The 27,275-nt window shown below is 43.7% G+C and overlaps 1 protein-coding gene across 6 annotated transcripts in view; it reads left to right on the forward strand.

The window, feature by feature from the left end:
- The first annotated feature begins 7,570 nt into the window (after nucleotides 1-7,570).
- phldb1b (pleckstrin homology-like domain, family B, member 1b) overlaps nucleotides 7,571-27,275 on the forward strand; it is a 121,764-nt gene continuing 102,059 nt past the window's right edge. For 3 of the 6 annotated variants that reach the window (XM_049576872.1, XM_049576873.1, XM_049576874.1), the window contains exons 1-4: nucleotides 7,571-7,774; nucleotides 8,865-8,966; nucleotides 15,386-15,509; nucleotides 16,552-16,722. In XM_049576872.1, the coding sequence (XP_049432829.1) occupies nucleotides 7,739-7,774; nucleotides 8,865-8,966; nucleotides 15,386-15,509; nucleotides 16,552-16,722 (433 nt within the window). In that variant the 5' untranslated portion in view covers nucleotides 7,571-7,738. The remainder of the gene's footprint in view (nucleotides 7,775-8,864; nucleotides 8,967-15,385; nucleotides 15,510-16,551; nucleotides 16,723-27,275) is intronic. The other 3 variants (XM_049576875.1, XM_049576878.1, XM_049576877.1) reach the window with 2 other exon arrangements.

Genomic DNA, 27,275 nt, shown 5'->3' on the forward strand with positions numbered 1-27,275 from the left:
TCTATTCTCAGGCCAAATAATGTGAACACATGATCAAACCTGCAAACGTTTAACAGGCTGGTCGGAGTGTTGGTTATATCATATAGAATATTGAGCATAAAAATATTCCATCAACATCAAATCATTCAGAAAGAAAGACTTTAGTCTTGGGTGTATTTTGAGCCTTAATGTGATCAGACATATACTTTTATAGCAATTAAGTACATTAAAGTATGTAATTTTATAGAATGCACTATATTTAGACTTTATAAAATATTAATTATATTTTTATGTCTCTGCACCAGCGAGGGCTGTGGCCAGAGGTGTTGTGTTTTTGTATGTCATTCTCGTACACAGGATATCTCAGGAAAACCTGAAAAGAATTTCGTCAAATTTGCCACAAATGTCAACTTAACTGAACAATGAACCGATAAAAATTTGGTGGTCGGAGATCAAAGGTCAAGGTTATTGTGACTTTGTGTTTGTCTCGTCCACTTAATTTCACACGTTTTTTGGGGGGGAGTTTTTCCTTATCTGCTGCGAGGGTCCAAGGACAGAGGGATGTTGTCTGCTGTAAAGCCCAGTGAGAACTGTGATTTGTGATATTGGGCTTTATAAATAAAATGAAATTGAATTTAACTTAACAATGAACTGATCAAAATATGGTCAGAGGTCTAAGGTCAGAGGTCAAGGTCAGAGGTCAAGGTCATTGTGACTTTGTCTGTCTCATTCTCGTGAATGCAATATCTCAGAAAGGCCCTCTGGGAATTTCCTCAAATCTGGCACAAACGTCCATCCAGACTCAGTGATGAACTGGTTAGAATTTGATGGTTGAAGTCAAACATCAAGGTCACTGTGACCTCACAAAGCATGTTTTTCTCCATAGCGACACCCAGCAGCGTCAGGGGGAAACGCAGGAGGACAAGAATGACAGTTAAGGCGGCAAAAGTCGTACTGAGGTGGGTCAAAGGGGTGGTGGATGGGTCCAACAACCACATGGGTCCAACCCAACCACGTGCGCGTTGGCTAACCGTAACGACGTGCAAAAAATGTCAAGTTGCAGTGTTGTACTGATGTAGTGTGTTTATTTTGAAAGAGACTGTATGTAACTGGTAAATTTCCTGTGAAAACAGAAGTGTATTTTGAAAGAAGACAATTCATATAACAGGCTGAAATTGACACGGTGTCCCAGAACGCCAACAACCAACGCACCCAGGGTACCTTGGACGTCGTATGAGGACGTGGAAAGTCCATGAGCAAACGTCAATATGTGACGAGGTCGGAGTGGTCGTGTTGGAATGTATCTGTCAATGCAACTAATTCTAGTTATTAAAATGTTTGAACTGGACAAAGACACACTGGAAAAATAACAGCACAACTGTGCCTTCATATTTGCTTAAAGTAGGTTAAACAGCTACGAGTGGTGCTGCAGCTGTGCAGTGACCAAGTGAACCACAGCATATTTGCCTGACATAAAAGGAATTGTGGCTGCATTCTCTCCTCAGATAAGTATGAAATGACCCATCCATTTTTCTGTTTTCACATTCCTGATTATCCCCACATTCTGTGAGATGGCCCCTCGCCTGTTTAAATGACCAGAGGAGCGACTGCTGCTGGATGAGAGGCTGGACAGTAGACTCACTTCACACACTAGCAACTCCCTTTTCCTGTTCTTTATAAATGATTTCGGTGAATCCCCCGAGCCTTCAACTCAAGCCACTGTCAAGGCTTTTCTCCTTAATCAACTCTGTGGCTCCAGAGCTGCAGTAGGTTCGATTTTCTGTGGAAATACATGCTCTCCAGAGGACTCATCTTTTTATTTTTTGGGGGGCACAGCTTTTGTCTAGCATCACCATCAAAAATGAATAGATATATGAATAAAATAAAATTAAATAAAATTAATTTAAATTAAATTAAATCAAAAATAATAATGATAATATCATCATACATTTTATTTATAGCTTTTCACTTTACATTAGTTAAAAAACCATCATAAAATACAACACACTAAAATACACATGACATCATTCATACATTAAAAGTCATTTGGAAAAGATGAGTTTTGATGAGTGATTTAAATCAGGAGAGGTCAGTGCGGTCTCGAATGTGTTTGGGGAGAGAGTTCCAGAGGGAGGAGGTTATAGCTATGGAGAAGGCTCTGTCGCCCCAGGTTCGGTGCTTGGTCCTGAGTGGTGGAGTCAGGAGGTTGGCCTCAGAGAAGCAGAGACTGTGGGAAGGAGTGTGAAGGTGGAGCAGGTCGGTTAGGAAGGAGGGGGCCTGGTTATGGAGGGCTTTGTGAGTGAGGAGAAGGACTTTGAACTGCATGTGTTGTGGGACAGGGAGCCAGTGGAGGTTCTGGAGGACAGGAGTGATGTGATCGCAGGAGCAGGAATGGGTGAGCAGACGGGCAGCAGAGTTCTGGATGCAGGAGGGTTTATTCATAAGAAATTTCAGATCCAACTCTTAGTGGTGTTCCTCAGGGCTCTGCCCTAGATCCCCTTGTATTTATTATCTACCCTGGCCATGTCTTCAGAAAATTTGGTATTAAATTCCACTGTTACACTGATGACACTGAGCTCTAGCTATCCACTCGGCCTACTTCCACAGTGTGCCTCAAGGTTCAATCATTGGTCCTATCTTGTTCTCACGATACATGTTCCCCTAGGGTGTCGTCATCCATCAACATGGTGTCTCTTTCCACTGTGATGCGTATGACAATCAGCTGTACCTTCCTGTTAAACCAACTGACCTCAGCATGCTGAGCTCTCTGCAGGACTGTCTATGTGATATCAAAAATTGGATGTCGTTACATTTTCTTCAGCTCAATTCTAATAAAACAGAAATCCTTGTAGTTGGGTCACAGCATATCACAAAACAAATACTGCCATCTACTGGTCACCTGGCACAACACATAAAGCCTGTTGCAATAAATCTTAGTGTCATGTTTCATAGTAATTCATGTTTTGAACAATCTTTAAGCATCTCCAATCAGGTCTATATCATCACAGAATCGTTGCAAAAATAAGATCTAGTTTAACTTTTAGAAACACAGAAATTGTTGTACATTCTTTTATTTCTTCACTTCTTGTTTATTACAGCAGCCCTTTATTCCTGTCTTGATCAAAAAACCTTGCAATGACTTCAGACTATTCAAAACTTAGCTGCAAGGCTTTTAACCAAAACCAAGCAGCACGACCACATCACACTGGTTTTAGCCTCTTTACATGGCTCCCTGTTTGTTGTAGGATTGACTTTAAAATCTTATTAATTACCTTTAAGGCTCCTCATGGCTCCAGACTACATTTCAGACCTGTTAGTCCCTTACGAACCTTCACATAGTTTGAGATCTTCTGCTTGGTCCAGAGTCCAGACTGAGGACTAAAGGGGACAGAGTTTTTGCCATCAGGGCCCTGAGGCTCTGGAACGACCTGTCCGAGGATATAAGGCTGTCTCTGCTAAAAACATACCTCTATAAGAAAGCATATCCTGACTTTATCTGAGCTGTGTGTCTATTTTATTGCAGCACTTTGTAACTGTGTTTGAAAGGTGCTATATAAATAAAGTTTATGATTATTATTAAGACATCTCACCAAAATTAAGGTTTTCACTCTCCCTTCAGGTTGATCAGTTCACTGAAAAAGATAACCCTTTGAAAAACAACCTGCCTGCAGCTGCTTTTCATTTCACCTTTTTTCTCTCCGTCTATCATCTCTATTATTCATCCCATCTACATTTTTATTCACCATCGAGTTGGCAGGCTGTCTCGCCTCCCTCCCTGCTTCTACATTTTTGCATTCCAGCTAAATGGCGAGCCTCCCTCCCTCCCTCCGTCGCTTTCATAACCCCTTCAAAAAAAAAGAGATTCTCTCATGTGTGAGGAGAGATCCATGCCTGCTCTACAGGAAACAATGCCAGCCTTTCTGCCCTGGCATGAGGGGGAGAGAGGGAGGGAAAGAAAGAAAGAAAGAAATGGAGAGATTGAGACTTCTTTGTGTCCAGTGAGAGTTTCTGGATCTGAGAGAAAGAAAAGCTGCTGACATCCTCCCACAGTCGGAGAGTAATGGGCTTTGATGTGGTGGGAACAAACACCATAGTATTCACATGCAATATGGGAGCTGAGCTCTTGTTTAGGAAATTTAATTTAACAGCAAACAATAGACTATAAAAAGAGAAAATAAATGGCAATGACTTCTCCAATTTATCATTTCCTCACTGTGGTATTTTGAAAACTTTGAGAATCAGCAGGCTAGTTAGCGATCTTAAATAAGCCCCTTTTCCACTGCACAAACACATCACCTGGGTAAACGTGCTAATTTTAGCCCCTTTACAGGTGAGATGCAACGACCCACCACCACCAGAAAATACTGTCGGTCTCTGCAGTGCTCAAACATTGATCCAAATGAGTCTGCACCGAGTTGGAAAAAGAGACTGAATAAAACGCGGTGGGACAACAACAAAAGTTAAAGCGGTGAAAGTCCAAGTAGGGTGGGCAGCAGGGGTGGTGGACGGGTCTAACAGCTACCAACTTTCACCTGCCGGTATTCACTTCCTGTAAGATTGTAAAGCCAAATCCTGTTCTTTTTTCCTTAACCCAACCATGTGCGTGTGTTGGCTAAACGTAACCATGTGCATTTGTTGCTGTAACATCAATCTGCGGTGTTGTACCAACATAGTACTTTTATTTTGAAAGAGACTGTATGCAAACTGTACATTTCCTGTGAAAACTGAAGTGTATTTTGAAATCTGACAATGCATGTAACAGGCTGAAGTTGATACGATGTCCCAGAACGTCAACAGCCAACAAACCCAGGGTACCTTGGACGTCATATGTTGACGTGGAAAGTCCATGACCAAAGGTCGTCATGTGACGAGGTCGGAATGAGAGTGTGTTTTACGAAGTCATTTTTGGTGTCATCCTTGAAGAGGCAACAGATAGGAATCTTTTTTTTTTTTAGCTTGGCGCCACCTAGCGTCAGTGGTGTTGCATCGCACTGTTGCAACAACCGGGTGTGTCTGAATGTTATTTATTTTATTTATCTTTTGTTGATGTCTGTTTTTGTTTTTTAGTCCTTTTAACTTATTTAATACTAGTCTTTTTATGCACTGTGTAGCTGATGAGAAACAGTATTTCGTTTCTTTTTGTATGACAAATAATGACAATGACAATGACAAATAAAGGGAATCTGAAATCTGAATCTGAATCTGAAATTGACCGTGGGGATCAGAGATAATCAATAATATATGACTCTATTAGATTCTCTAAATTCAATAAAATGTAGGCTGTAAAGCCACCACTATACCTCTGTGTATATGTATGAAACAACCGAGCAACAATCATCAGATTTATCTGAAGAAAAAAACAAATAGTAATGCAAATAATTATAGCAGAACGCACAGTACCAGTACAAACAGCTCACAGTAAATGATACCAATATGTACAGTATCAGTTCAAACAACAGTAGACACAGTGGAATTATACCAATATGCACATGTAAACAGTCCCCATTCTAGAATAAACGGTACCGTATGGAAACCATGCGGCCGGTTGGAGCTCAAATTGAATGGGAAACAAAGTCCAGTGTTCACTTAGCTGGGCGTAACTTAGCTGGGCGATGTCCGTTGATAGCTGCCTCCGTGAGAAGAGGACAGAAGGAAGGGAGGGGGGTATCACTGTCCGAGGGCTGCCGTAGAATGGCAACCAGGATGTCAGCTGACCAACACTCGCTACCCGCTCCCTGGTTGCGGTGATTTGCGATGCTGGCCAGCTAGGAATGAACTAGCAGCCAGTACAGTCCAGTCCTCTCTGGTCTAGCTAACATTTAGCCGTGTTACTTACTGATCCATCAGAAAGAAAGCTAGCTGGACATGGGTTTTGAAGCCTCTTTGGTCACGGAGCTCCCTCCATCTCTTGAACGCCTGACTGAGGTTTACTCTTGTTTTTCCTCTTCTTTTATCATTCTCCTTTTTGCTCTTCTTTGCCTCCTCACACAGAGGAGCTCCTTTTCTTTTGCTAGGTTGTTTTTCACTTGTCTCCAAACTTTGTCCGTCTGCCATTGTGCTCGTGACTCAACTATCTCATGCCCAGCTCCTCATAAGGACCTGCTCCAGTCCCTGATTGGCTGACCGACCAGTTTCGCAATACATGACGCGTTTCCTGCTGTAAAGCAGATTTTTTTCCGCGAAATTTCGGCACCGGAGGCAGAAGCTTATTGCAAAGATTGCAAAGCCACTAAGTAACCTATGTAAACGCTGATAGTCTGATTTTACTGTGGCCACTACCCTGTGCAACCCACATTATTTTCATCATGATATATTTCGGAAACAATGCTATCTGTTGCCTCTTTAATATTGTAAATGCCTTTGCTGAAGTTTCAGCATAATCCTAGATGTCTACATGCAATAGCGGAGTCAGGATGACTGAGGGGCGGGGCGGAAAAACATAAAAAGGCTGCCAGCGACGCCGGGCCACCAGCAAGTGGAACATTTTTCTAGCACGTAGGGCAGCCTATATGGCACTGCGTTTTCTCACTCTGGAGGGCACTTCATCACACTTTCTCTATTTAAAAGGCACCTCATGGGACACTTAATCATAGTTCCTCCATTTAATGGCACCCTAAAGAGCACGTTGTCACATTTTCTTCACCCTAGAAGGCACTTTGTTGTGCTTTCAGAGGCATCCAAGAGGGCACTTTTGTTGCACGGGTACTCCCATCATCTTCCTCCATTGTCTAAAAAGAGCCAACAGAACTTGCTAGCTAGCGATAGCTAATGTCTGTGAAGAATAGTTTTGCCTCCAGCTAAGCCCCACCCACTGAAAAACGTCATACTGTTTACTAACAGTAAAAGGGGTTAGAGAGTTGGTGACCACCTGCCTGTGTGGATGTTAGAGTTTCTAATATCTAAGTTGTTGAGGTGAAATAAAGTGCACTTCCTGGTTCAGAATTCATCTGCCTTATACTTGCAATCGAGAAATCTAAAAACGCCATATTATATTTTTATAGTTCAATGAAATTTTAAAAAAAAATCAATCTAAAAAGTGTATGCATTGTTTTTAATATCATTTGGCATAGAATTAAATGCTCAAAAAATGTTTTAAATTGACATAAATTCCTGTCAGAAAAAGGTCATGACATTTATTTTGTGTCTGGTGCACTCAAAAATTTTATGTAACTGTATTGTACCCAACTAAAAGTTTTGCGTGCAAGCTGCAAAAAAAAAAAAAAAAAAGAATAAGTTGACTTAATTGAATTGGGTTTTACAGTGTTCAGGCATTGTGGAACATTTGCACTGTGCATATTTACAGAGCTCGTTCTCCTCCATCAGCATGTTCACCGCTTTGTTTCTGAGCTTTATTTTTATCAATCATTTCAGTCATCATTCTCTCTTCCCCCCTTCCTCTTTTCTTCTCCTCCTCTCTTTGGATCAGCGCTTAAACACACGCACACTAACACACACATGCACACACACACACACACACGTCTCTGTGTTATCTGGGACTTTGGTGCTGCCAGCCAGGAATGTAGGTCTTGGTTTAGTGGAGCAAGCAGCAACAGGTCCACCTCCTGAATGGGAGTTTGTGGAGGATCCTGCGCCGGTAGCTTTAGACAAAGAACTGTGATCAAGACAAAGAGACAATCTGTGTTTCATGGGAAAAGCACACGTTGAAGAAATAGTGTCCACTCTGCAGTGTTAGAGGTGTCCTGGTCAGTTAAGTTCACACTGATAGGATTGAGTCAGGAGCCAGGAGCAGCTCGTTACCATGGAGGCTGTGCATGTGCTGGACAACTGGAGGAAGGTAATTATTATATTTAGAGACAGGTTGAAAAGCTGGTTGTAGTTTCACATGAGAGACACTGTATAAAACCTGAGGGGGGGAATCAGTTTGTAGTTTGCAGAATTCTTGCAGCTTCTGGCTCAGAGGAGAGTTTCATATTGCACGAAGTGTTTCCAGATAGAGTTTTTCTCAACATTTGTTTTTATTTTCTGGCTGTTTTGTGATTTACTGTTTGAGGCTTCCCCGGGGCTGCCTCCCCTGAATATCATTTCACGGGTCTGTCAGGAGAGCAAATATGATGATATTGCAGCAGTGTTTTGTTATCCTGAGGGCAGAGTACATCAGAAACATATTTTCCATCCCTGCTGCACAACATTTTAGGCATGCAAATGACTCCGGGTACACTCCGCTCCTCTGTGATTGCTGTAATTATGTGTTTTCTAACCTTTCCGTGTGGTTTTCTGTGCTTCCTTACAACCACAAGCTTCTCACATCTCATATAATGACTTCAGAAGTGTTTTCTCACATAAAGAGTCACCCTTATACAGACTGGCCACTTAACAAGTGCACCGATATAGACAGGGAAAATATTTATAGCCATTTGTTCAGTGCTGACTTGATGGAAATACCTCAAAATGACTGAGTAAGAAGGGAGGAATTTGTGGGATCTGGGTACAGCATGTGTGTGTGTGTGTGTGTGTGTGTGTGTGTGTTTGTTTTCATAAAGACTGAGAGACAAGAGAGCAGCCAACACGGCTGATTTCCACTGAATGTGTCAACTACCAAGAGATTTAAATGTGTGTGATTTAAGTGTGTTACTTCCTCACAGTGTGTTGCTAAATGCCATCAGCCATCTGTTATGTGTGTGTGTTTGTGTGTGTGTGTGTGTGTGTGCGCTCACAGCATGAATCACACCTTGACACATTAGTGTGTAGTCAGAGCGGAGAGGGGGAATCCCACTAAATATGGTTACAGATTTGACCGCGACTACGCAAAACACACAAGATTTCGATGCTGTAACTTGAGATGAAGTCACACATGACGACTTTTATCACCCACTGTCTGGATTATACGATGTTCTCATGAATGATGTTCTCATTTCCTCCCGCAGGACCTTCATGTGTCGCAGGGAGCTGTGGACAACTCAGTGGATATGGACCGCCTGAACAGGAACATGCCTGAGTGCGGACGGCAGACCCACCAGGTGTTACAGGTGAGTGTGTGTGTGTGTGTGTGTTAGGGATGTGGGGAATGGGGAGGAGATGGAGGGAAGGAGTAAAGGGGTGTTTATACTTCTGGGTCGAATTGATGCTGTACTTTTGGCATAGGCTTTGCGTGGTTGCGTACCTTACACCATAGCCTGTGCTGCAACCTGAAGTGCGTCGCCCCAGAAATGCAACTACATGTCACAGCGACGCCTCCTGTCTGTCTCTGTAAGCTGAAACCATTTCCCTCAGTGGAAACAAAGCTTTGATTTACTTTAATTTCACAGATAAGAAACAATAAATTGTGAAGACAATAAAGCCTCCACAAAAATAGCATTTTAAGTCTTGTGTGTGATTTATCCTGGCTTCATATGAGTAAAGAAAAACTCAGCTAGCCCCTAGGCTAATTTATACAATGCAATAGGCTTGTGCTAATAACGTTAGCATGTTCTATTCTTAGGAAAAACAAGTTTAGTATAAGACAGTTGTTTTGTCAATGAACCTTGTGAGTTGTAATGGAGACAAATTTTGTAACATTACCTTTGTTAAATGTTGCTGTTGTCCCTGGCTTCAAATGAGTAGAGGAAAACTCTACTAGCCTCTGGGCTAATTAATACAATGTAAAATTCCATAGGCTTGTGCTAATAATGTTAGCATGTAGTATTTGTGGGGAAAATGTGTCCAGATAAAGACAAGTGTTTGTCTGTGAATCTTGTGAGTTATAACAGAGCCGATTTGTGTACTTGTGCTTTATATTGTTGCTATTAAACCATGTATTTCGGGTGTTGTTTCAAACTTTTATAGCAAATTAAAGAACCCCACTGCTGCACCAGTATAAATCAGCCTTAAGTCAGACAGAAAGAGCCAGAGACAGTAACCATCACAGAAAAACACAGTCATTTGTTATCAGTGTTACAGTTTTGTTCCATGTTTCCAGTGTGAACCCGCTCACACACACACACACACACACACACACACACACACACACACTGAGCACTCTCTTCTCCTGATAACTGCATCCATTGATGCTAAATGTCACCACATTGGCTCCTCTGGCAGATTTTTGGCACTGAAACTCTCCATGGATGCTGAACACACAGCTGAAGGCCTCACTGAGTGACGAGGCGGCAGGTCAGGTCAGGCGGTACAGCTGGGACGCGTCCTGACAGCATATGTCAGTATGCTGTAAAGCAGGAATCTCTTCTGCCAGAGTCAGTAATTAGACAGGCCCGCAGATTGGTTGTGTGCGTTTCCCACCTGCTGGGCCTGACAATCCTATCAGGCATTAAGGGAAGCGCAGTGTGTGTGTGTGTGTGCGTGTGCGAGTGTGTGTGCGTTACTGAGGCTACTTTCTGGGACACTAAAGACTAAAGACAGTTAACTGGGGACAACTTGTGCAAATGGTACAAAAGCTGTGTCTCCACTTGGGAAGAAAATGACTCGGGGGTCAGAGGTTAAGGTTGGAGTTAGAAATTAATATCAATCCATAATGTCCATAAAAGTGACACCAGTAAACATGTGGGCATGTATAGGAGTTACAGGGAACAAAAGATGGGAGAAAAAACATGCTTAGATTAAATGTTAATGATTCTTGTAGGGAAACTGGGACGTTGCTACTGCGAGGCGAACAGGAACATATATAAGAATATAGCAAATTGGAGATGTTAAACTTTAATGTGTCCAAATGCTTAACAGAAAAATTATTCTTTAATGTGTAACTGTAGACAAAGCAAAGTAAATCTTTCTCTGTGCTGGCTACAGAACCAACCAGTGGCAGCTGGACAGTGGAAGGAAAGACATAATGGCAAGTTCACGAATTAAAGTTGACCTCTTTTAGAGCAGTTGGACTCACTGGTCATCACATGCCTTGCAAAACAAGGACATGTAAATACAATATGTATGAATATTTGTGCATTTTTCTAGAGCAATGGCATCAAGATGGTTCATACTTTTCTTCTATTACTTCTCCCCCTTATCTGTAATTATGTGTCCTGCCTTTACAAACTAAGAGCCCTTTTTACAATGAGATTGCCACTATGAAGTCCACTCTTCATACTGCCTTCACATTTTTACACAGATAAACAGCAGCAGCATGCTGCTCAAGTGTGTGATTTTACACAGCATGATGGCATCCGAGGAGAGAAAGAGGTGTGTTGGGTGTGACGTTAAACACAACAGCGTCAGCCTCTAGTGTTTGTGAGATATTAAGAAACCTTTTATTGACAAAGACTTTTCTCGAAAAGTTCATTTTTTACCATTTCATTTTAAATGAAAGTAGGTTGCCTGTAACTGCTTATAACATACGCAGCTGTGGTTCTTCTTTTTTGAGTTAGCTGCTAACTGCTGATAGCTGTTTTTTTAAATCTCCTGGCAGTGAGTCACACACGTAACACTTGTCAACTCACATCTTCATCCTGCAGGCTGGCCCCTTCACTGACACAGCTACGCCGGGTTCACACTGGACACAAAAGCACTGTGATTTGTTAGTTTGTTGCACAGCCGCTCGTCAGCAGTCGCCTGGCTGTTCATAACAGAAGTGCATTTCTGCTCTGTGCTCTGTTTAAAACACACTAAGAGCTGTGTCTCCACCTGCTTGTTTGTGTGTGTGTCTGTGTGTAGCTCTGCTTGTCTCTATCACTCTAAGTTTAGACACAACTGCCACATTTGTGGGATCATGGGATACATATTCTATCACTTATCATACCCAGATAAATTATATCATATTTAAAATACACTTTATATCATTTACAGTCATTTTGCAGTGTGCTTTCTGGCCAGATTGGCTTGCAGAAAAAAACCGACACCGAACTATTGCTGCAGATTGCGAGCCAGCCTGGGCACTAGGTGCCACATCCAGTGTGAACTGCCCAATTGTTACCATGAGAGCTGAAAGCTAGCGGGCAGTGCACCACGATAAATCAACGTGCTTCGCAATACTTCAGAGTCCAGTGTGAAGCTGGTGGTACTTACCTTGTTGCTGGCAAAGCGGAATAATGGTGTGATATTCCTGCCTTGAACAGGTGACGTAAAAGGGGTTTAGACTTCAGGGTCAAAGTGTCAGATACATTCTGTTTTTCGAGTCTGAATCTTTAATAAGAGATAAGATTAAAAAGTTAACAGAGAAATGATGCACAGACATACTCTGAATTTAGAACAATAAAATGACAAAAACAGATTTAGATACATAGAATAACAAGTTTCTGTCAATAAGGATTTGTGCTGCACAAACCTAATCAAATACAATATATTTAAGTCATAAATGTAGAAGACATAAAGTATTTACTTCAGACCTGTGCATTACACCCTGTATGTACAGAAGCTGTTGCTGCGTGCACCACATGGGAGCAGCAGCGCACAGCAGATGAGGCAGTGTGAATCCTGCAGTGTTGCCCCACTGGCACCTCCCCTCTCCTCCCATCACTCCCAATAAGCCTCCCAGTGCCTCCCTGCCAGTCTCTATCTCAGCAATCCTCTTAGGCTTGACCCCACTCCACCGACGGCACCACCACAATCACATAATCCTATTAGGACACACACGGCTAGCTGACCAGCTGAGAGGCCGGGTCAATGATCGCGCACAGGTTGTAAATAACAAATGTAAGGGCTCCAGAAGCGGGACACAAAGATGCAGGTTTCAAAATGCAAATCAATGCCAGCGAGCGGCTCCACACCCACTCACAGTTCATTTAACACTTCAGCTGGCACAGAGCTTCATCAGCACAAGTGACCAAAGTCTGCTGTCAAAATAATAAATCATCATAATCATGTGCTGTGATGTGAAACTTATTTGGTAAGTAGTGAATCCTAAATGATGACGCCATACCTCACTGAAAGCCTCGCCCGCTCCCTATGTAGATATCATTCTAAGGTGAGGGGAACACAACACTTCTTATTTTCAGGTGATTATACACTAAATAAAACATACTTATTATATGATATTATATGTCTGCTGATATGTCCCACTAAATCCTGCAAACTGGACCTTTAAATGTTTGGGACCATACCATACTTAATATGTGATAAATCCACTCCGTCAGCTGAAAACTGAAACATTGTCCTGAGGGCCGTCCTGGTGATTGTGTCCCTTTGATATGCAAAAACATTTTTTCTTTCCTCTCTTCAGAATAATGGATGTTACTCAACAGGAGGAGTAATTTGTTTCATTATGTCAAACCCTGGGAGGTAAAGCTTCAGAGACAAAGACGAAAACACAACATAACACACTTCGCTGCATCTCAGCCAAAAATTCTGCTCCGCACTCGCAGTAATCTGACAATAAGACGACGACTAAAAAGCAGGATTGTCTTTATGTTCGGGCATCCCTGTGCTGAAAAGTGCTCATCACAAGTTAGCTCGTTGAACGCCCTCCAGGAGCTTCATGTTTCTTAATTGCGGAGTGCTGTTGCTATGGCGACATCCCTTCCCCCTTGCTGTGCCGAGAGCACACGGTGGTGCTTTAGGCAGAGCTGCGAGGGGGAGAGGGGGGAGACGACACACACACACACACACACACACACACACTTCCTTCAGTGTGTGGAGGAATATGTAAACAGCCGGAGCAGCCAGCTATGGAAATGACCTCCCATAGTGAAGACATTCAGGCTCCTCTCCTCGTCCCCAGAGTGGAGGATGAACCTCTCTCTGTAGGTCCGGTGCATTAGTGAAGCAGTAAAACTGCCGTTTGTGCAGGACACAAATATTATGAGTGTTATCCCTCCTCTAATACGACATGTTCACATTGTTTGTGTCGTGCACAACCAATTAGTGCAGCTAATGGACAGGAAATGATCCCTGATTAGGTCCCAGTCACGGCGTGATGTTCACAGTCCAGACAGAGTCGTGCACACAGAGACAGACGATGTGACCTCTTTACTTTCAGAGGTAAAGATGACACACAGTATGTTGCAATGTCTACAAAGCTGTGATTTACAGGTCCTTTGTGAAGGCTTTCAGTGTATTGTATATGTTCCAAGTCAGTCAGTGGCCCCTTTTTACACAGAGATGGCACTATAGCTGCAAAATCCCGTCTTTATGCCTCCTTTGCATTTTAACATAGAACCATCGGCATCATTCTGCTCCCGTGTGTGATTAAAGACAGTATGCCCGTATCACAGAATCAAAACAGGCCATATAACAACACAGCATCGGCCTCAAGTGTGATTTAAAACATATGCGTCAGCAGTGCTTTATAAACAATAAAAATGGCGAACATGGCAGCAATAATTATTTACCATCTCTCTGATTGGCGGCTGATCTCGTCCTCTGATCAGAGGGTAAGGCGCTCTCATTGTTTACCTAATTTTTGGTCATTTACAGCCAATGTTCTTCTTTTCTGAGTTAGCCACTAACTGCTAACAGCAATGGGTCACACCCGTAACACGTTGTCAGAGTAGCCCCTTAGCCCGCTAGTGTTGTGCCGTTCAGCAGCCTTACCGTTGTATATATAACGTATGATTGTGGAATGGGGGGACAGAGTGGTCTCGTCTTTAATCCGCCCAGGCAGGTAGTAAGAGCACCATAACGGTGTCTGTTTTAACAGGACAGCAGGGCCGGATCGGATCACGGGTGGCAGGAGTTTGGCGCTTTGACAAAGTGTTATACATGTGACCCACCACGGGGTCATGTAGGTTGCAAGGTGGCAAGGTTTTTTATAAAGCACTGCCAATATGTTTACATCACACTAGAGGCTGATGCTGCTGAACATGTCATGCCCGTCACGCCTGTTTTGATTCTGCAGTGCTGGGATGGTGTCTGTCTGATGTGATTTGTTACTGAGACTCACACACAAGGGTTTCTGGGTAACGTAGTATGTGCAGAAACAAGCTAAGAGATACACCTGTCCTGCCCTTGGTCCCGTCCTGCTGGCTGTCCTGTTCATACAGACAGCGTTTCAGAGCTGTTACCACCTCTTGTGGTGGCTTAAAGGTGTGACAACTATGTCCCCTTATTCTGCAACACTATCTTATATACATCACGGAAAGGCAGCATAACAGTGTGATATTCCCACCTTGACCAGGCAGTGTAAAAGGGACTATTGGTACTGTTGCTCGTTTATAGCACTTGCAGCATGGAATACGTGTTTCAAATAGTTATTTGTTGCACAATACACGTTTTATCAACTTATTTAAAAACTGTGATACAATTTGCTGCATGTTTTATCATAAAACTGCTTTTAAAGGAAACAAATACAACATTAAATGGAAATAAAAACACACCAAGAAGGATTTTTATAACCACCCTCATTATGAACATCCCCTTCTGTGATTATGAGTTCACCACATATTCCACAAATGTTTTTATTTTCCTGGCAAAAGAATCCGTCAGTCTGAACAGAACATTAACTCCAAACTGTTGCTGAAACAAAGCCTCATTTATCTAAACTCAGGATTACATCTAACTCACAGTTTATTTGTGACCTTCTTTTCAGAGCACTCCTCTGGACCTATACGAGACTGGAAAGGGGCTGAAGTTCCAAGCAGAGCGCCCCCACCTGGTCAGCCTGGGCAGTGGACGGCTGAGTACTGCCATCACCCTGCTGCCGCTGCCCGAGGGTGAGACATCTGCTGTGACACCAGCACACCAGTTAGCTCCAGAGAGTGACGTAGAGGATCAGAGCAGCTGATGTCAGCATTACAAAATACACTGTTTAAAGGGCTTCTGAGGACACTGCGTTAATACACTTACATCATTCAGTCAGACAGAAATGGTTACGGAAAGTTATAACTTCACATCATTGTTTCCAGACAGGCTTCATGACATTAAGCTTATTTTATATGATTTTAATCACACTTACAGGCTTTTCCAAGGACAACAACAACACTCTCTGTTACCTTGAGCCTGTTATCACCTCTGCATCTGTCTTTCGTCTTTGTCTCTCAGTCCGCCCTGCAGGCAGGCTTCATCATGTGTTTGTCTGGTGACTTCTTGGCCTTTGCTCTGCCTGTTTGCATGATGCCCCTCTGTCTGTCTGTCTGTCTGTGTGTGTGTCTGAGTGTGTGTGTGTCTGTACCTGTGTGTCTGCTGGCCTTCCTTTCTGTCTGTGCCTCTGCAGGCTGGTATGCAGGGGGATTCCAGAGGTCATGTCCAGGCAAGGATGGTGTGTGTGAGTCAGTGTGTGTGTGTGTGTGTGTGAAAGTGTGTTTGTTTGTTACACTTGCCTATGACATTTTACCGAGCCCTGGGGGGAATTACGACTACTATTGTTCCTGCTGCTCAAGGGCGTAATTTTCACTGGTGATGGGGGGAACATCCTCCTCAACTGTATTGTTCCAGGTTTATTTTCTTACCAAAGTTTCTCTGAACATTTCCTACAGGTAATATTGTCCTAAAATATGCTATAATTCATCATTAGTCAAAACTATTACAATTAGGCACCGTGCTCTTTGTAGTGAAGTTGCAGTAAAGATTACATATCCAAAACTATCAAGAATATCTAAAGAGAATAATCTTATAATACAGAGGCTTACAAAACATTTTATTTCGTATCATTATTATGGAGAGAAAGCCCAATAATCAGTTTTATCCTAACTCTTTATGTTTTTATAATCAGTTGTGGTCCTCATCAGGTGTTGTTCTAACTCTTCCTCCCTTCAGGCCGGACCACACTGGGTCATGGCCCCATGGACATCAGCATCCAGGGCCCCGGAGTGGGCGCCCAGCACTGCTACATAGAGAACAGGTCAGGGGTCATCACGCTGCACCCCTGTGGAAACCTCTGTGCGATAGATGGGCTGCAGGTCACACAGCCCACCCGCCTGTCACAAGGTAGGAAGCAGCTCGTCTGTCCCAGGATAGCACCTTCACGTGTAGCACCTCATTTTCAAGGGGATCCCTCCCAACAAACATACACTGCAAACACAGATACAGACATCACCCCCTGCCCTCGGCTGTTATACAGGAAAAACTGGAAACCATGACCTCGGGTAGTTACGTAGCAGTTCTCAGTACGACGACTTTAAAACATGAGCAAGTTTTTCTGAGAATATAAAGAAGTGCTGAAGCAGCAGAAAGAGCTAACAGATCTGAAGGAAAGAGGAAGATGATTCCAGTCAGACGGAGCTTTGTATCGTGATGACCTTCAGCCAACTTCTTTGAAAATTCTGGGGACAAAGACAAAGGGATGTTGCATATGTCTGAGTGGATATGAGCAATAACACAGAGTCAAAAACTGTTTCAAACACGAGGGACAATTGAAATAAGCCCATTTAAAGATGTGGATTTTCTCCGCTGTAGAAAAACCATTAAAGGAAACCAATGACCGGACGTTAAAGCATGTGCGGGCTATAATTTTACCTGCCTGCTGATGTGTACGATCTCGGTTACTGTAAGCGATCCATCCATCAGCTGTGCACCTGGTCAATGAAAACGCAGCGTCCGAGCCAGCAGGTCTGTTCGATAAAATGCACAGTCTGTGCTTTTAAATAGACATCGATTTAAGAACAGCCTGAGGTTCCTGTGTTAATGAGTTAACAGAGCGAGCTTTGCCGTGCTCAGGCATGCACACGTATTGAAGAAACCAGAGGGAGAGACGAATTGATTTTCAATCTGCCTCAGCCTGGGTGGCTCTTAGACTGGACGAGTTTACGAAAATCACCCCCTGGGATTGGCATTTAAATGGTACAGGATTGCTTTAAAGGTAAAGGAGGGAGGCGAGGGCTGAGATGCCTCGACAGACACAAGATAATAGAACTGGAGAGATTTGGCTGATTATGGACTTTTTGATGGGAGCGTAAGGGAATTTTGCAAATGTATCAGTAAAGAAAAATAAAGCAGAACGTACACACTACATTGGTTCTTAATCTCATTGCATTAGGTGTTGTTAGATGAGCAGGGATAGAGCCTGTTCTGTTCAGAGGCACACACCTGACATATTCAGGCATTGATGTGGACGCTGCTTTGTCCTGGAGTGCACATTTTGATCACATTAGTAGTAAGGTGCAACAACATATTTACTGTCTTCAGAGGCTGAGGTCATTTGGGGCAAACAAATAGATCTTGTTACTGTTTTTCTGCAGAGGGTGATGCAGTATGGAGTCAGTGCATGGGACAGTTCTGTTGCTGTTCAGCTTAAAACTAGACTGCTGCGTATCTGCTCAAAGGCTGTGGTTCAAGTGCTTGAGTCAACTTTCCAAACTGCGTATCCTAAAAGAATGTTTTCTCTGGCTGGTAATATTATGTCCGACCCCTCTCACACATGATTTGAAGAAGCTTTTGCCATCGCACAGAAGATTTAGAGTCCCACAGGCTCAACTGAGCAGGTTAAGGAGCTTATTTGTCTGTTGGGATGTGTATGATTTTGTTGTTTGTTTAAATGTATTTATGTGTGTAGTTGACATCCTGGGATGCAAGACAAATTTCAGAGTTTTTTAAGACAATAAAGTGAAATTAAATCAAATGCGTCCCCTCCTGTTGCCTGTGTCCAGGCCAGAAAGTTGCATTTGAACCCACTGCAAAGACTGAATCCAAATGTTCACCCTCTGGACTTGAGGACTGAGCCCACTTGGACTTCAGTCGTACGTACTGCGATGGGTTCACTGTCATCACGTAAAGTCTGCGAGGGCGTAGACCACAAGCCGCTGATACACAGGCCTCGAGACTGTTTTATTTGTTGCCATGAAAACGTTCCAGCAACGCTTACAATCATTGCAACGGCTGTCACATTCTGTCTGCTCATCTGACCCTGCATGACCATACTGCAATGAGTTATGGGCAATACAGTCAGTGAGGTCTGCTGAAGTCTGCGCCCTTCGGGGACTCTCCAAGAGTACGTTCCCGGAACGCGCCCGCAAAGTTTGTGAGTCTGGACACTTTCAGTGGGCGGGACTACTCGCCTTAATAGACAAAGTCGTTCAGCCAGTCACTGTAACAAAAAACTGGGGAACATCTTCAGCACCAACGAAGCAAGTTAATGAATCAGTCTTTTGCCAAATCCAGTCGAAAGAACAGCGAAAATGTCTTTTCCTCTGAGAAACTTAACTGCTGTTATTGACTCTGTTTCTGCAGTAACTTCACTTACTGCTATGTGTATTACCATTAGAGTAGCACTTGTTGCTTCGGGAGCTGCCATTACTGTTCTGCAAGCTGCGGCCTGCATTTTATGTCATCAACTATGTTATCAACAATGGTGCAGATCCCTGATTGGCCCTGATTGGATTTTTAATTTCTGTGAAGTGTTTAGGGAGGCATCAAGTCCAGACTGACACAGAATGTTGAGCTCTCGTCACCAGGCTGGAGATGGTTCCTATACCAGCTCTCAGTCAGGTGGGCGGGCTCTCAGTCTCTCTGTCCAACATTTGCATCATAACCCTGCTGAGTGCTGCTTAAACAAATCAGAGAGGAAGTAAAACTGTAACCGTGTAACTGATTCAGCTCAGTCATGGAAATTCATCGAGGTTTGCATCAGAGCCTCGGAGGGAGCACGCCGTGTTACCAGGCTGAGTTAAAGCGACACTACTCATCATTACTCACAGGAAGTGAACTTCCCTCTGAGCTGCTGTGTCATCACACACTGTGGTGTTATCACTCATTCTCCGATGGGTCCTCACCTGCAGCACAGACAACACACACTGATATCTCCTTTGAATGTTCACTGCAGCTCCCTGTGTGACTTTGTGACGTATGTGGAGAAGAACATGTGTGTCGTCAGTGTGTCCCTCTGTCTTCTGGTATTTCAACCTGGGCTGTGGCTGAGTAACCTGAGCAGGGACACAGGGCTATTTATACTGCCCCTCTGCCACACACAGATCCCACTTCAGCCCCAGAGGGGGTTTCAGGTGGAAGAATGAGGGTAAACCCGAGTTCACAGGGAGCGTCCTGGAAGAGTTAATGACAGTGGGAAGAGCTGAAGTCGTCATGAAAGTCGACCGTTGACAAGGCGGTATCGCTTCCTTTGATGATGATGAAGGCTGATACAGATCTAATTTTACAGCAGGAAGTGGATCAGACACGATTGGTTACACAACATCTGACCACTCCCCTGAACTGTGTACATTATGTGAGTAATAACGTCAGTACAAGACAACTGAGGTGAAGTCCAGAGGATGCATCATAGTGAGCTATGACTACACGCTGGTGTGTGTCACAGGTGATCTGATGCCTGCAGTGTTTTTGTTGTTCTGGTCGTTGGCTTCAACTTGTCAGCGTTACAGTTAGTATGAACTCAAGCAGCAACAAGTCAGTATTGTTACAGAAGGAAAAATGAGCGCAGGTAGTTTTTAGCAGCGATCTGCCTGGATTTACAACATAAATCAGAAGAGGCGGGGGAGGGGAATCCACACAATAAAGGGGCATGTAAGAACTAAGCCAGTTTGTTCAAAGCACGATGAGCTGATGATTTAAAGGGATAAAGGTTGGTCGACTTGATTCAGCCTATCAGGAGGAGCACGAGGGGAAGAGGAGGCTCGGGTCAAAATCTCAGTGTTAACTGAGGACATAAAGACGAGCTGGTTTTCAAACTGGGAGTAGAGTTCTAATAACCCACGACACGATTGGTACCTTTCAGTTTCTGACACTAGGTTTATAAGGTGGGCTAATTAAACATGTGTAACTCATTGATTATTTTTGAAATGTTTAAAGGTGCACTCCAGCAGTTTCACACATCAAGTTCATTTACTTGTCATTAGGGGAATGACTCAGCCTGTAAAAAATCACCCTGTTCTCATTCTGAAGTCCTGTTTTGGCAATATGATATGTAACATAAATTAATAATGTGGCTGGAAGACACCGGCATAAAATAGGCTAAAGACTTTCCCATTGCCAGTAAATCTGCTTTTCTGTCAGTGTGGGATTTTTTTGTGTGCATCATGTTCGACATCACAGACAGGGCGCAAAACAGGTTAGTAAACAGTAGAAAGCAGCATGGAGGCCAGTGAAAACTTTACAGCAGTTTTGTCTTTTTGTACATCTCTTACTTATTGGGTGCAGACTCATTTGAATCGATGTTCAAGCGCTGCTTGGGTGGAGGAGGATGGTTTGTGTGGTGGCGTGTCATTGCATCTTGCCGGTAAAGGAGCTAAAATTAACACGTTCACCCAGGTGTTGTGTTTCCATCAAGGCGCGGCTGTGGCTCAGAGCTAGAGTGGGTCGCCCACCTATTTGAAGATCGGGGGTTTGAGCCCCGGCTCCTCCAGTCCGCATGTTGAAGTGTCCTTGGGCAAGATACTGAACCCCAAATTGCTCCCGATGGCCGTTCCAACACTGTGTGGGAGTGAGTGAATGGTTACTGAGTAGCAGGTGGCGCCATATACGCTAGTCTCGGCCACCAGTGTGTGACTGTGACGTAGTGTAAAAGTACTTTGAGTGGTCGGAAGACTAGAAAGGCGCTATACAAGTGCAGTCAATTTATCATCAATGCCGATCAGAGCAGCAGCTGATAAATACTACCTGTCATTTGACAGGGTGTGAATACGGATTGTAACCTTTCCCATTACATTTAAAAGTCAGATGATAGTGGTTTTATTGTGCAGTTGGAAAGTGACGTAAGGGACTGTTTGCTACTTATGAGGGAGGAGGGGTGGTGCAAAAAGGAGGAGGTATGTAAAAGTGCAGGGGAGTGACTTATGTTTCTTTTATTTTGGCTTAGGAGAGGGTGGTATAGATTTAAATGGTTGTATTTTGTAGTTATTTTACTGCCAGTTTCTAAAGAAAAGATGCAAAATCACCTAAATTACACCATTTATCAGTCAGAAACTGTAACATGTGCGCCAACACCTCCGTCAGAAAAAAAAATAAACAAATCTAAACCTAAAATACTAGTTTTTAAGAAAAAATTAAAATCACTTTATTTGATGTCTCACTTAAAACTTAGAATTTGTGAAAAATTAGTGAAAAACTGAGGCTTTTTTCAACTCCAGGATTTTGTCTTCAGCTTTTTACTTTCAAACACCTAAGAGTACGTCTTAAAAAAATAATAACTAATTAATTGTGGAGGGAGGGTGGTGCATTTTCTGCCAGGCACTCAGGAAGGCTTAAGGAAAAATATGTGTAGCTTCGAGGAGGCTCAAAAACAAACAAAAAAAGTCACACCCCACTCCTCTGATAAACAGAGAACAGTCCCTAATGTGTATTTATGGCCTTCACATACTGGTCATACCTGAGGCTTCACCTTTGTTGTTTTAATAAAGTGATATCAGTGTGATATGAGAGGGACACACCTTCCTCTGGCTCTCTGTCAGTTCAAATCAACTTTATTGACCCGGCAGGTATAAAGTAAAACAAAACAATAAACTCAGTCTGACATTAACATGATGGATGAATCTATAAACGTTGCTGATCGTTGGGTTCCTCTAGTGTAGATTAAGATGTGTGTCACCCAGTGGGAGTCGTCCCCCTCCTCCTCCTCCTCCTCCTCCTCTCTTCGTCTCTTTCTCATTGCACAGCTGTGACTCAGGATCTCCACCTTCTTTTCTTCCTCCTGCTCCTCCTCCTCCTCCTCCTCTGGTTTCTCCCTCAGTCCTTCCCTCTGACAGCCCGGGCAGAGACATGACTGTGAGCCAGCTGTCTCCTGCAGGAGTCCCGGTACTGTGAGACAGCGTCTTCACTCCATGAGCCGTGGGGACGGAGACAATGGACACACACTACAATGACTGTAAACTCCCGCACTGGTTTGAATGAACTGGGATATACCAACGCACCAGTGGATGAGCCCGTGTTTTAACAAGTGGGCAAGCAGACAGCTCCCTTTGTGAACCCTCAGATATCTGCAGCATATATTAGAGTCTATGGGCTTTTGGGGATTATCATAACAAAAGCGCGTCGGGACAAAACCTCATAAAAACGCTCCTGTTGTTCCACAATTATTCTGAGACACGGAGGAAAAACACGTGGTTTGATTTAAAGGAGCAGAAGCGATGAAAACAGCGGAGGGACACAGGAGTTTCATTCATTGGAGTTAAAGTAAGTTGCTTTTGCTTTTGCTGTGTGCGAGTTATATGGCTTTCTGGTGGTTTCGAGTCGGCGGTGGTTGTGGTGGTGTTTGCTTTCAGCACTTGCAGGGCTTGTAATTAGTTGTAGCCGGACTGTGGGAAGACAAGTGACAGAGTAAACTGCATCTACAAGCTAGCATAATGTGGGCAGTAGTCACTAATGTGGAGAACACATGTATTTACGTTGCTTTCTCTGTCTTTTTTCGAGTTTGTGCAGTTAAAACACACCTTCGCCAAACTCCGTTTAAAAATTTGTCAACTCTAATATTATCCTCTCCTATTGTTCAGCTACACTTAATAGAACTTATCTTACAGCTTTCCATGACTAACTTTGAGCCTCTTTTTAATTCGGCATACATATTTTAATCATTACTCGCTCAAGGTTTGAAAAAATCTACTTTTATTGTGGTGTTGCCTGTTAACACAACTTGCTCGAACGCTGAAATGTACCGTTGTGGGCGCTGGCTAGCTGTGATAAAAGTTCAGATTTTATTTACATTAAGAGTTGTTCCGTGTTATTTTTCATGCCGAATTTTTAAAAATAGCCTTTTAACACTACCGGGGTGTTTAAATCACACTTTAACGCATTTTCATGTTGCCGAAATGCAAGGAAACCTTAAAACGCCGATAGTTTTGAATGGAGTTCGGTCTGTCACATTACAAATTCAACTTGAACACCTGCTTTCACGTTGCTGTCTCCAGCCACTCAGTCCCCAGACTTACTTCCCCCTGCCTCCATGTGAGTTCTGTTTATAGACTACAAACATATACAAGTCTGCCAGGTCTGCAGATACCCCCCATCCAGCCTGGCATGACTAGACCTCACTGTGTCTGTCTACTGTTACACTGCTATTCCTGGTTGCCAATGTGACCTAACCAGGGCTGCTAACTGGAATAGAATTGAGCTTTCCTTTCATGCATACTGCTTATTCAGAGGCCTCCGGGTTCATGAGTTCTCTTGCACTGAAGCTCCCAGTCTGCCTCAGTGAGCAGCACAAAACCAGGGCCTTCTCGCTGAGCACATTGTTCCACATCACATCACTCTACAAGTGTGGCCATTCTCTGTCCTCCACCACACCTCCTCAACATCTGTCATGTCTGACACATTGTGTTGACCCCCGTTGTAAAGAAAGGATGTGGGGAGTCAGGGAGAAGCCCCTCTGCAAACAGTCATGAGGCTGCTGTGAATGTGATGTGGGCTCCCAGCGGGCCGGAGCACAGGTCAGACGTGTGAGGGATGACTGGGGCATCTCGGCGCAGGGAGAGGAGAGGAAGGAGATGGCAGCAGCTGGTGCGCATACGCAGGGTCAGTGTGTGTGTTCCTGCGTGTTGTTGTTGACACAGTCTGTGACCGAACATCCTCTGACTACACCAAGGTCAAGGCGATGTGTCCAGATGAGACGCTGGTTAGATACTACAAGTGTACCAGAGCCTTGTGTCCACCAGATTGTGGTTGTGTTTCACTGAATTCCACACTGCTCTACATATCTGATTTTCTAAACTGTTAGCATGTATTCATGAATGTAACCTGTGGAGTAGCTTAACAAAAGACAGCACAACTCTTCTTATCCCTATTTCGCTCAACACATTTTGATTGGTGCACTGCAACGTGTCCTTGCTCACATCCATGCCCAGAAATACCAACATATGTGGCTGTTTTTTTAACATCATGTCCAAATTTGGGTGTTTGTTACAGTTAAATAGTATAAAATGTACTTATTATCAGGGCCATGCTGACCTACTCAGATTGGGGATTCCCTGATTCAACTTTTTCTCTCACCAGTCCTGAAACCTCAACTCAGGACATTATTTTTTATGTAATTTTCAAAGAGGACACTGCAGCAACAAAAACAGATTAAAGGGTAACCTAAGTATTTTTCAACCCGGACCCTCTTTTCTCATGTTTTGTCTCCAAGTGACGAATGGCAGCAACAGTTTTTGAGACCACTGCGGCTGGCAGCAGCAAAACAGGCTGCAACGTAACCACGTGGGGCAATTGCGCATCGTCTATGTACGTGTCTGCCACTGACTGGCTGAGGTTGTTATTCTAAGTGTCCGACAAAATATGCTCCCTACAGAGTTAGACCTGCTTTAAGGACGCTTCCACGCTGGCGCTATTTGGTCTGCATTAAACGGGTAATTTGGTTCGTTTAGAGTGGTGTGAATGCTCATTCAAACTCTGGTGCGGACCAAACAAGTGAACCCTGGTCCGCTTGAAAACTTGGGGTCTTGGCCTATAAACGGAGGAAGTGATGTTAAGCACAATGCATTTTGGTGTTTTTGTGGTGACCAAGCTGGCTGAATGGGATGGATTTCCGTTTTTAGTCCTGAACAATCGATGTACTGTTTTTTTTTTTTTCCTCCTTATGCTTTTTTTTCTTCCTGGTACGTGTTCGTTTCGGACAATACCGCCCCCAGCGAGCAGCTGTTGTAACTGCGTGACTTTGTCCAGGCGGTTTGGTGCAGTGTCCCCCGGGCTATACTGGTGTGAACGCACCCTAAGAGTGAGATCCTTTTTGTTAAACCAGAAACAGCCTTGAAATCGCCATCACCAAACCCCCCCAGACTCCATTTAAATAAACAGTAATTTTATCACCATAAAACACACTTCATTAAAAGTCCACAAAAACAAAATTAAACTCACAAAAGCTGGTTCAGTTTGTTTTTCCACTGTTCCACCAATCATCAGCTCTGGTTTGGTTTGATATAACCCCTTATTTATCCAGTTAGATGTGAAAATAATGCTGGTTTGTACACACTAAAATTACTGATTTTTTTAAATGGAGTCTGGTGGGTTTGGCGATGGCAATCTCGGGGCTGTTTTAGGTCACACAAAAAGGATCTTACTCTTTAACACAAAGGTCTATCTCTGTAAGGATCCTCTCCATAATGGTGTCAGACATTTACAGTAATAATCTGAGCCTGACACAACTGATTGGTGTCACACATAAAGAAAAGAAAAATCAAATGAGGCCACTTAGAGCATCAGTCCGCCTCTAAACTGGATCACATAGTTTGGTTTAATAAGTATTGATGATCAGGCCTGAAGCCATCTGCCTGTGGGAGCATGTTTAACAGCAGGAGATCGGCTTTAGTCGCTCTGACAAAAGGAGGAGGGTGGGGGGGAACATCTGTTAGGACAAGCGGTAACGTCACGTTACTGTGATGAGCGTCCGCCACAGACAGCAGCTGCCAGCCTGCTGGATGCTGCATCTGGTGTGTGTGTGATGTGGATGCTGAGTGAGGGGGGATCTGATTAAGTGTGTTAAAGGGGCACGCCGCAGATTTTTTACACAAAGTCGTCAGGAGGACTCAGACTGTGAAATGAGCTGGATGAAGCCTCCCGTGGCTCTGAGAGGAGCTTACTGAAAGATGCTCACCAGTTGCATTCTGGGTAGTGTAGGATTCAGGGTTTTTGAAGGCTCGACCCATACCAGGGACTAAAGTCATGACATCTTGGCTTCTGCTGCTTTAGTTTTGACCATTCTTTTTGAAAGATCTGTCGCTGGTTTGACGCGGTGTCTGCAGTGATGCAGGTGCTGCGCTGGACCGTCGTGGTGAAGAGGGAGCTGAGCTGGGAGGCGAAGCTTTTGATGTACTGGTCCATCTACGTCCCAACCCTCCTAACCCGCCTTAGAGATAGGGTGAGGACTTCCAGAGGCAGCTCGGAGTAGAGCCGCTGCTCCTTCACATCGAAAGGGATCAGTTGAAGTGGTTCAACATCTGATCAGGCCTCCTGTTAGAGGTGTTCCAGGCACGTCCCACTGGTAGGAGGCCCCGGGGCAGACCCAGAACACACTGGAGGGATTACATATCTCATCTGGCCTGGGAACGCCTCGAGGTCCTCCAGGAAGAGCTGGAAACTGTCGCTGTTGGAGAGGGACGTCTGGGGTGCTTTGCTTGGCCTGCTGCCCCCGTGACTCCTGGCCTGGATGGATGAGTGGATGTAGTTAACATCTTCAATCTTATTTCTGTGGCGTTTCACTCACTCCAAAATAGTGTTTTGCCAGCTTTGGCAATGGTTGCCTGCTAACATCAGTCTGATTAGCTGCACCTGTGTGCTCAGCTCGCAGGCAGTCGGAGCTCAAACCTGAAGTATTTTAGTGATATTTTAATTCTGTTTAACAAAAGGTGCACATTACTTTTGACTTGTCAGATGATCCGTCCGGGAGTCTTTTAAAGTGAAGTGAGCCATTCAGTAGTGCAAAAGCAGGAGGCTGCTGCAGAGACTTGACTACAAGTAAGGGTGTGTTGAAGGGCCAAAATAGCAGCTTGCGATTAACGCGATTAAAAACAGCGAAAAAACATTTTGTTCGGACCTTAATCTTAATCAAGCTCTGATGTGGTAGATGTCAATTACGACCTCAGGGTTTGCTGGAGATTTTGGAAGTTAAT

The sequence above is a fragment of the Epinephelus fuscoguttatus genome, linkage group LG5 (genome assembly GCF_011397635.1).
Source record: "Epinephelus fuscoguttatus linkage group LG5, E.fuscoguttatus.final_Chr_v1".
Lineage (NCBI taxonomy): Eukaryota > Metazoa > Chordata > Actinopteri > Perciformes > Serranidae > Epinephelus > Epinephelus fuscoguttatus.